The sequence below is a fragment of the Egretta garzetta genome, unplaced genomic scaffold (genome assembly GCF_000687185.1).
Source record: "Egretta garzetta isolate BGI_Z169 unplaced genomic scaffold, ASM68718v1 scaffold287, whole genome shotgun sequence".
Taxonomy (NCBI): Eukaryota; Metazoa; Chordata; class Aves; order Pelecaniformes; family Ardeidae; genus Egretta; species Egretta garzetta.
Window position 1 is genome coordinate 10,022,317 of NW_009260435.1, and position 11,282 is coordinate 10,033,598.

At 45.5% G+C, this 11,282-nt stretch overlaps 1 protein-coding gene across 1 annotated transcript in view; it reads left to right on the forward strand.

Moving 5' to 3' along the window:
- Positions 1-8,142, forward strand: part of ONECUT1 (one cut homeobox 1) — a 16,997-nt gene extending 8,855 nt beyond the window's left edge. The window contains exon 2 of the mRNA XM_009643852.2: positions 7,850-8,142. Within this exon, the coding sequence (XP_009642147.2) occupies positions 7,850-8,142 (293 nt within the window). The remainder of the gene's footprint in view (positions 1-7,849) is intronic.
- The last annotated feature ends 3,140 nt before the right edge of the window (positions 8,143-11,282 follow it).

The window sequence follows — 11,282 nt, forward strand, 5'->3', positions numbered from 1 at the left end:
GGTCGGGAGGGGCTAACACGATAAAAATATTGATGTAGCGGCAAAAATCGTTCATTAAGGCAATTTAATCTTTGCTATTAAATGTCCTTTCAATTCATCTGGGGTAATTAAGATGCAGTTAAAGTGGTTAAATTCTAATTACTTATGCTAGACAAAGAAATATTTGTCACAGTAATATGGTTAACTAAAGACCCAGCTAAAGAAATGTAACATTTGCTTTAAATGATACCGCGGGAAAACCGTGTGCTTTCCCCTGATTGATCCACTTAGCAACATATTCTGTAATGGTGATGTCAGCTCACTCAAGTGGTTACAGATCCATCAGCGCTGTTAAGTTTGTGTAAACCCCGGAATCCCAACCTGTTGAGTGGGTGCTCCTTAGTTGGATTCACTTAATTATTCCAGGGACAGCAAATTAAGTCACTCATTTTAATGCAGTGCACAGGAGCAAGGTGTGAGGTGTTCGGTCCCAGCTGGGATCTATCTGTTGGCAGGCGATGTCATTCTGTGAGCTTCCCTTGTAGGAACATATTTTTATCTCTTGTCATGTCATGAAACAACAAAAGGAGTATTGCCTGGTCTTGATGACAGAGGAATGAGATACAGATCAAATGACCTCTGAGCAAATGGATACACCTGCACTCTAAATAAGCATAAATACAAATCACTAGAAAGACAAGTGCAAATGCCAAATGATGCCAGGAGTAGTAAGAAATAATTGAGTGTGGGTTCAGACATCTCAGAATAGCTCATGCTCTCTTCAGTTGAAAGGGGAAAGTTTTGGGAAGCAACCAAGGAACTGTGTCACCCCATAGGCTTTCATCACAGACGGGCGACTGGCCTTATCCTACGGTGGGCTGAAGCTTTTGGGAATGCTCGTCGCAGCGTCAGTGTCATCTGCTGCCTGCTACAGCGGGAGCACGTGGCTGCGAACCACCCTGGGGTTGAGAGGCTCCGTCCCATGCAGCACCTTTCCAGAGGGATTCTGTCTCCTCAGCACCTTCAAAGGCCGCAGAGCAGTGAGGAGCAGGATGGGGCAGTGCAGGGGACCACCGGACAGCAACATATCCGTGTGAATGGTGCTCAGAGGCTGCGGTTGTTCATCCAGGCCAAACATATTTGCTTGCTTCTAGTTCGTGTGGTGAACTCTGCCCTCAGGTAGCATGTGTCTTATAGGCCCTTATCTTGTTCTCATATTCCCCCAAATATGAAGTTTTTGATAATTAGGAAAGATCTGTCATCCACATGTCTACCTGCACACTCCAGAGGTGTTATTCACATGATAAGGATGGAGCTTATCACACCTTATTATATATTATCATCACCGTGAATTTACTATAAACTTTTGGCTACTTGGTTCTACTGAGCTGTTGTAGCTCGGACGGCCAAAGTCCTTCAGCAGTTTCAACCTCCTATGGAAATCCTGCTGCCTTCTCCACCCAAAGGTAGTGTCTCCTTCAGAATAATACCCTCCGAGATGTTCTCTAGCTTGTACCAGTGAAGAGTTTTCACCTTCTAAAAATGTTATTGGATATTTTGTGATGTTTCAAAGCTAGAAGCTGGTGCTTTAGAAAGAGATCCCCAAAGTCTTAGTGGGCACAGTTCAGACTGTAGCTGAGGCAGGTCCCAACTGTAACAGACCTGACACAATAGAGATTAGAAAATATATGTACGAAGAGAATTCTAAAAGGGGTTTTTATGTCTCTAAGACACGTCCTGTACACATGAGGTGGGCATAGCTAAAAAACTAGGCTTTGCAAGGGGAGGGGGAAAAGATGACCATCACACAACTTTTGAGAACTCTCTCAAGTCAGTCTAAAATATTTCTCCTTTCCCATGGCACATGCAGAAGTACAGGGCTTTTGTCAGCACTTCTTTGAGCCAGGCTGCATCATTTCTTGGGGTTTTCCCACTTGTGGGAAGGGTGACTGCTCTGAACCCACAGCAATGAACCTGTTGGCTTGTAAACTCCCCATTGCTTTCTGAGGATCTTGCACTGGACCCTTTGAGAGAAGCACAAAGCAGGTGTTTTTTTCCTCCTACCTGTCTGAAGCAAATGTAATGTTTGTGAATAGTCCTGAAAACTAAACCAGTTTAGTGAGGGTGGTGGTGAAGACCCCAGAGCTCAGTGCTGTTTATCTTCTGATGTGAAGCAACCAGAAAGTGCCTTCTCAGGCAAGACAGGACCAAGCTCATGGTTGCAAGAAAACCCCAAGTCCTGTTTCTTCCCCAAAATGAACATTTCAGCTACAAACCGGGCTCCTACAGACTCCTTCTGTCTATAGCATCCGGCTCAACCTTCCAGCCATGACGCTAATTGGTGTCAAATAATGTGCCAAATGTGATGGAAATTAGTGTGGTGTGAACCTGCTGACAGGGAGCTGAACCAAGACCACCGCCTCATCTTGTACAGGGCACTCGATGGCCATCAAGCAATAATGGCTTGTGGTCAGCAGTGACCCGGGCCAGAGCTGGAAGCATGCCCTGTCACCTCGGGGTGAAAGGCCCTGTATCCCATTGCTGGTGGCCAGCACAGGGTCTCTTCTCTGTGTCAGCCAGGCTCTGAATTCAGTGTGGCTGGGGACATTATCCTGTGTGTGTCTCCCTGTTGCTGGTCTGGACCCGCCCTGTGCATGAACAGAGGAAAAAAGGGCTCCCCATAAGCAGAGACCCGCCATGTGCCTTGGCTTCCTCCTGCCTGGGGTGGGGAGGCTGATGCCAAGGCCCCAGTGGGACCGCATGCTTCCCTTCCAAGAGGAGCTGTAATGCCATGCTGTTGCAGTGCGCTTGGGCAGATGCACTCCCCTTGTGCTGCCCTGTGTCCCTCCTCTCTTTCCAGGTCCTTTTTAGGGTCAAACCCCCCATTGTGGCCATCGCTTGTGCCTGTCCCGGAGCTAGTGGGAGCCGCTGGAGGCAGCTGGTGAGCAGTGTGTCCCTTTGGAGCGCGTGGCCACTGCTTCTGCTGCCTCCGCCTGTCAGCATGCTTGTAGGGGCGTGGCTCACTCGATGCCAGATCTGAAACCCCCTAAATCCACCACCTTCTTCCTCAGCATCTGCCACTTCTCCATCCCGTGTCTGAGAGCATGCACTTGGTGATGGTGACGTGGTGGGCTACCAGCTGGGCAATGCCTCTTGCAGTGAGAGTGCTCCTCTGCCTGCACAGCCAGCCACAGAGGCTGGCACCGATTTCACCCAAGCAGGATTTTCCATTGTCGTTCCCGCTGCTCCAGTGCCAATTTTCCAGAAAATAAGCCAGCAGAACTTGTGGTGGTCTTTTATTACATGCCCAAAACAAGAGAGCAGAAAGGAGGTTTTTTCAGAGTATTACCGGTTTCATTCTTTGCTTTGGGTTTTTAGAAAGGAAAATTAGCGTTCACCACATACAGCTAGGCACATGTGTACGCACCAAGTGCTCCTGAAAATTGATTTATGGTAATTGGGTTTTTTTTTTCTTAGATTTTTAAAAAGAAATCCACCCTCTAGGGATGAAAGACTAGATCAAGCGTCAGGGTTAACACCTGAGCTTGCTGTAATCTTGACTTCTAGACTGACGGAACGGTGTAGTTCACATCACAGGTGGGCAAAATATCCTCTTCACTATCTCAGCCTAAAGATGAAATTAGTGCCTTTTCGCAGGGGACACGAACCTGCTTGCACCTCCGGCGGAGCAGGGCTCACCCCGCTGCACCGCAGGTAGCCAGGCCAGCCAGGCGCTGCAGGAGAGCAGGGATAGATGGTGGAGCTGCCACGATGAGACCCCCGTTCTGTACCACGCACAGGCAACCGGCCTCAGTGAGATGTACAGACCTTACAAGGTTTGGCAAGTTAACTCGACCAAATCCCTCGGGCGACTTAGAAGGAACAAAGGGAGACAAAAATAGATTGATGGACTGTATCAGGGGAATTGCAAGTGTCAAAAATATCTGTTGCTCAGGGCAGGGGAAGATGGAAGTGACTGGAAGAGGCCAGAGTTCAGCAGTGGATTTATAAGGCTCCTTCTGGCACTGATAATATTACATTGTCATATCTGCACATGTGTTGCCAGAGTCAAGAGGGACTCTTTCTTTATCCTCTGCTTTGCTTTTTTCCTCAGCTAGACTTTGTTAAGGCTTTTTTCAAAAGGCATGGCAAGGAGCATCGCTCAGCCAGGGTAGCCCGGCGGCAAAGAGCACATCTGGCTGCACGGGGGAGCGAGGGCGGCGTGCGAGCAGGCATGCCATGGGAGAGGGGCATGCCTCTGGGGAGCACAGCACCCCACAAAGCACCTGAATTTGGCTTCTGTGCTGTGGGAGAGGTTCTGCTCACTGTGCTCACAGGCGGATGTGCATGAAGGACATCAGTGCAAATTATTTCTATTATCTTCTGCTATGTAAAATAAAATCCAGGTGAAGGTGTGTCGTAAACGGGTTTGAAAACAGACTCTGGTGCTTTTCCAAAAGAGGGTTGCAGTGGGTGTCTCTGGAGCCTCGGACCTGAGTGGGTGCCCTTGCTGGGGTGGGAGGAGGACGTGGCCCCAGTGGGCGCAGCCACTCTGTCGGGGCGTGACCTGGGCTGAGCGCAGGCTGCTGTCGCTGGGCTGGATGGCTCCAGTTTGTCAGCCCTCGCAGTGTGAGCTGGCTGGGCTCGGTGCCTGCTCTGGATAGGCTCTCATGTTGGAGCAGATTTTATCCTGTCATGTACATTTGTTCTCTGGCAAGCTGGAAGCTACAATTTATTATTAAAATTGATTGGCTCCAGTGCAGGGAAAACGATCGTAAGGAAACCCTATTACGGTTTTTCATTATCACCATTATTTATTTTTAAGTGCTATTAATATTCCTGAGTCTGGACAAGGCAGAAGATGAAAGGTGGTATCCACCCTTGCCGCTCGCAACCTGAGGCCTAGCAGCACTGTCTGCAAGGGCTCTTTGAACAATTAAGCATATTGGAAAGTTCTTGTCCTCAGTCTGCCTCCAGTGAATGCTAATGGGAGTAGAGCCGAAAAAGAAACAATTCTCGCATTGCCTGAAAATTATCCACATTTTGAAGGTGTTCCCAGTCTCTCCCAGGTGGAAAGAGGCTCTGTGAGCAATGCTGGGCAGGGCCAGGGCCAGCGTGCTGCTCGGCAGGCACCGGGGGTGCAGGAGGACCCGGGGTCAAGGCTGGGCTGTGCTGAGCTGGGCTGGGCGGCCCTGCCGGGGCAATGGATACCTTGGGGTCACCTGTTGGGGCTGTGCCATGTTCAGCGAGAATTGAACCTGTTGCTGGGGGTCTTCATGTCTCAGATAAGGTCCCAAATTGAAACTGAGTCAATATCTTGCTCTCTCTGAACCAATACATCGTTAGTCCTTAATTCAAAGTAGAAGAACTCAGGCTCTCTTATTTCACAGGCTAAACTGCAGCATGTCTTCACCTGTTCCCCTGGGTTTGGACCAAGCCTGTGTGATAGTCTGATAAAAAATAAAGCCCACAGTGGTCCGCAGGAGGAAGGGATGGCTCCCATCTTCTCCGGGGAGCACCATGGGAACCTCAATGCTCGCTTTCTGATGGACTTGACTGAAATGAAGTTTTGGTTGCAAAATACTAAAAGTGGCTTCTTTGTAACATAGACTGGATAGGATTTATTTTTTCTCCCCAGCAATGAGCACTTTTTTCTTACCTCTGAGATCTTACTAGCAGTCATTATAAAGTCCCCAATGCAACTGAAGTTGAGGAGCAAGGCATGTTTTAATGCCTGGGATGTTTTCTAAGGCAATAGTCATTCTGGAATATTACATTTCAGGAGATGAGCACAAGCTCAGGAAGACAATGGGTTAAGCAAGTGAGTTTCACAATAGATGTTTTTTTGTTATTCTCTGTGATTTCAGAGAACCCGTATACTAGTTTGTGATGGAAACCCCAGAGGTTTACACCACTAACTGAACTGGCTTTTTATCTACTGCTGTGGCTGTGGTCTGATGAGATGATTCCCGCTGAAGCATCATACAGGGCTGATGCAGATCACGCTATTTGTGTAGTTAGGATTTTGTGACAAGCGATGGCCTGGACAGAGTGTCTAGGTGAAAGCTGGAACTTGTGTAGTCTTTGGAAAAGGAAGATGTAAAGCAGCATAAGCAGAAATGAAGTGTTGGGCACGGAAAACATCAGCTGGGTTTGGTTTGTCGTCTTCTGTGCATGAGCCCATTAGCAGGGGCAGAGTCAGAGCTGGAGGCTGAGGTTGTTACCGAGCCGAGCTTTTGCAGCTGCTTTCACGGGAACTTCTGATCGTCACATGGTTAGACGTGTATAAAAGACTGAGATGCTGTTGATAGCTTCTTTGCTCCTCATTCCTAATATTTGTCAGTAAATAACAGGCTATTCTTGCAAAAGGATAACCTCGAGTTACCGAGGTTAACTTTCAGTGGGGATGCAGAATTATTGCGGTAGGAACTGAGTGAGTTGAGCAGCTTGCCTGCAGTGGGGGCTCGCTGGCACGGGGAAACCTGGTTTTCAGCCCAGAAGCTCAGCAGTGTTTTAGAGGTCAGGATGTAACTTCAAAGCACTCTTCAAAGGTTTTCAGATAAAAATAACCATAGAAGATATGGGTTTGGCATCCCAGTTCATTTGATCAATGTGTCATTGCTTATGAAAGAATGCGTAGCTGGAATATGTACTGTTAGGGAGCGCTCAAAAGCTTCTCCTGGGACAGGGCAGAGACGCCGGTGTGTCGGTCCCTGCCTACCCGGGCCAGCAGAAGGTGCCTTTGCATCTCCCAAATCTTGCTGTCCCATCTGTGCAGTTGCTATTTCTCCAAGTACAAAAGGTGGATGACTATTTTTATACCTCCCTCGAGCAATTAAACCCTCATGCCAAGGTTGGCTCTCGGTAGCAATAAAAGATGTAGGAAGGACCTTGTAAAGTAATTTGCTGTTTTCATTCCAATAACCATGGAATAGGTGGAGACACTGCACAAAATTCTTTGTATAATCAGCACTGATCTCCGCAGAAATCAGGACTAGATAGGCATGGAGACAGAACGTCCATATTACCTTCAGAAATACATCTCTAAATCAGCATTAAAGGACATTGTCAGAAAAAAAAGGGAAAGCAGACAACTTCAGACTCTTTTGAAAGTGAGACAGAGCAATCTGTCCTCCCAAGGAAACCTTTTATTCTGGCGAAACGCTAACAAAGATGAGCTGGCAGACAGTCAAAGGGTGGCGGGGGGATCCGGGACTCATTCTCCCAGCCCCCTCTGACCCTGCCTGGCAGGTGATCTGCAAGGCAGATTTCAAATTGCAAGTACCCTTTAATAATGTAGGGCCAAATAATGTTCTGAAAGGGAAAGAAGGGATTATAGATGAAATAAGGCGAAATTCTGTAAGGAAGATTTACTATACCATTGTTCTGTACGTCAAAGCGTGGTTTGTTTTGCTCAGAATACATAATCACCTGGCCTGTAAGACCGTAGTAACATCCCGGTTTCCCCCAATTCCTTATTTCTCAGCCAATAAAAAGGTACGGAAATGAACTGACAACAACTAATGAAGGTAAAAATGGTGGGCAAGGTGGATGTTAGAGCTCAGTGAATTTCTCCTCTACCTGGTAGGGATACTACACAGTTAAATTCTCAGCACTAATGGGCGTTATCAAAGTGTAAACTCTCAATAACCTCATTTGCTGAGTTTTAACAGCCAATGACAAAGGTATTTCCTAACTGCTATTCCTTGTATTTTCATAGTCTATAATAAGTTAAATAAATTGACATGTCGCACGTCTTCTCCAAATTTGGAAGCTGAAATGAATGGTCCTTTTTCCCTGGTTTGTCCTGTAGTGCATTCCCGTGGACTCCTTTGCCAGCCCCCTCTAACCATCCTCCCCTTTCTTGCAGCATGCAAGAGGAAAGAACAAGAGCACGGGAAGGATAGAGGGAATACACCCAAAAAGCCTCGGTTGGTCTTCACGGATGTCCAGCGTCGAACTCTACATGCAATATTCAAGGAAAATAAGCGTCCATCCAAAGAATTACAAATCACCATTTCCCAGCAGCTCGGGTTGGAGCTGAGCACCGTCAGCAACTTTTTCATGAATGCACGGAGGAGGAGTCTGGATAAGTGGCAAGACGAGGGCAGCTCCAATTCAGGCAACTCATCTTCTTCATCAAGCACTTGTACCAAAGCGTGAAGGAATAACCACGAACTAAACCTCGGTGGAAAAGCTTTAAAAATAAATAAATAAATAAAGACAGACCAGGACCTCAAGATAGCAGGTTTATACTTAGAACTATTTGAAAAAAATGTTATTTATAAGTCCAAAGAAACCAAAGACTTATTTCACCTGCATTATGACTTTGTTCTAAGACACACACTTTAGTAGGACGACGACTTGCAAAAAATAGAGAGGAAGAAGAAAGCGAAATGGAGGGAACAAAACAGAATGCAAAGAGAAGAGAAACAGACCACTGGTCTTACACCTTCGCCCATGATCATCTTCACCGTCCTTGGCTGTTTAGTGGTTTGGAGCATAGTGATTTCTTGTCATTGAACAGACATCTCTTCAGATATGGCTCTTCATTTCCACAGCAATTGCCATGAAGGTGTATCGTGTATCCGTACTGCGTACACGCCGGTGGTTAGGGACTTAGTCAGGGCTGGTCTTCAGAGAGGGTCGTGCCACGGCACGGCCGACAAAACGTGGAGTCGTCTGAATTCATTTGAACGGTAGTGTGATTTTTGCTGTTTTGTGGTTTGAACTTAACCAGTACAACGCCTGGAAACAAGTTCAAACTAGGCAAAGAAATTTTGAATGGTACCTAAACCAGTGCATTCTCTTTGTTTGTTAAGGAATGTTCAGATTTAAAAAAGGAAAACTATTCCATCCATAAAAAAAAAAATCGACTAGCTACCAAAGAACACATTTAATAATTATATTGCAGGTATTTTATTGCAATGATTTTAATATTCCAAAGCTATTTTTACACAAAATACTATGTAGAGTTATAGGTATAAACTAATCTAACTGTATAACACATAAAACTTGTAATCAAGACTGTTATTTGCAATTAGTAAAATCACATTATTGTTTTGTTCCATGGTTGGCAAGAAAGAATGTCACCTGAGGAGATGGCAGCCCCTGCCAGAGCACAGGGGCTGACAACGGGACGCTGCTTCCTTTGAAGCCAGTCAGCCTTTCAGGCGCTGACTTCAATGGGAGCAAAAAAAGGGGCTGTTCCAGCCACGCGTACGATGGCGGGGGAGCTGGCGTGCGCGCACCCCCCTATTACACAAAAAAGCGCTGACTTCAAGGGGAGCAAAAAAAGGGGCTGTTCCAGCCACGCGTACGATGGCGTGGTAGCTGTCGTGCGTGCACCCCCTTATTACACTCTCGCGGGCCGATGCTGCTGGAAGCCCGCTGAGCAGCGCCCTGTGCACCGTGCACTGTGTGTAAATACAGCTCAGCTCTGCCACCTAGCCTGCAAGCAGGAGACCTGAAGCATTCCGTATGCAAAAATGAAAAGAATTGCAAAATGTAAAACCACAGGGCTCAGCATCTGATCAATACTCATTGACATTAGTAAGCTTTTTTTTACCTATTGACTTTACTAGGCAGAAAAATAGCAATGGCTGTGAAGGCTCATGGTCTTTTCCTATTGCAAACAGTGGTACAACACCAGTTAACGTTGGTGGGAAGAGCTCCAACAGCAGCTCCAGTAGTGCTTTGGGAAGGGCGAATCGTGGTGCCTCTGAAGTCAATAGCAAAATTCCCATGACACCGAGATAGAGCCTGAAGTTTTGTGGCATCCTAGCTGTGAATAGCAGGCTGAGCTTTTGTCCTGTGCATTCTTTCTTGCTCATCTATTAATCAGGATAATGCATGAAATAGTTTAAAGTTTGTAGCAAAAAAGCTTTAAATGCTCTGTTGCTAACAGACCCGTAGAAGAGAAATCATCCCGTTCCTACTCTGATAAAACTAAAAAAAAGCGTGCACCATCTGCATATTAAATTTTAGTGTAAGCGGAAAATAGATTTTAAAAACCATACATGTGCCTGTTAGATTTCTAACTGGTGTTTCAAATTACTGTAGTAATTCTACTAGGTATATTAAGTTCCAAAGTAACCAAATATGCAGGTCTAGGCCCAATGCAAGGATTAGAAATAGGTAATATTACTTACACCCTTTTTATTCGAAAAAAAAAAAAAAGAGAGAAAGGAAAACTCAAGGTAAACTAGAATCCAACCCCATCGACAATAGCAGGTGCTGGTTTTTGGGACAAAGCCCACTCAAAATACTAAGGACACCAAAGTGAAGCAACCTTGTAGCACCAGTTATTTCCCAAGAGGACAGGGTCTAGTTAAGGTTCAGGCTATACAGTTAATTGCCAGTAAGTGTTTAGAATACAGCTGAAATATCTCTTTATTAAAATAAAGTCAAATAAACCCAAGACTTTTGGCACTGAATATTCCTCCACATTTTCCTACTCTAAACCCACCTTAAGACTGACAAAGCAATTGTCTGTGAAAATGTAATCTAATCCATGAGTTTTTCCAGTCTCTAGCTTACCTTAAATTTTAGCGAGCTTTCTGTTGAAGCGTTCCCTCCCCACGGAGACATAATTGACATGGAAACATTAATAAGCTCACCTATAAAGCATTTTAGGAATCCAGTCTCATAGTGTAAGGTTAATAAAGGACAGTGATAACCAATGTTTTAGTTTTTTCCAGCAAAACACTGCTTTATAATGTACCTATAGTTTAGAAAAGAAAGCCTTATTTATTTAAAACTTGAGAATTTAAAAATGCAGGGAAATTCAAAAGTACATTGCCGCATTTTTTAGTATTTCCATTGTATTGTCTTTAGAGACTACTTGCTGAAACCAAAGAGAACTTTCATACCAGCATTAAATTTGCACCCAATATGCAATTTCAGGATCTCTGATTCACACACACGCAAGCCCCTGAACAGGTCTGTGTACATACACGCTCACATGCGCGGCTATGGGGGTGTATGTATGTATACATGCGCGCACATACATCCACACACACTAAAGCTGATGCACAAGTTGTAGATTTTAAGCGCTTTGGGTTTTTTACATGTCTGTTTAAGTATATATAAACCTTTTGGTTTTTTATAAGCCATTAGGAACAAAACCACTCTTCCCATAAGCAATACGCCCCTCATACTCCGAATAGGCAAAGAACACACTTTTCGTTAATTCCTTTCAACACATGAAGCAAATAACTATGGAACTGCTCATTCTACCTGTAAAGCTGTTTTACCTCTGAGTAGACTGCCCAGCTGCACCGACTGAAGCACGGACAGGTTAC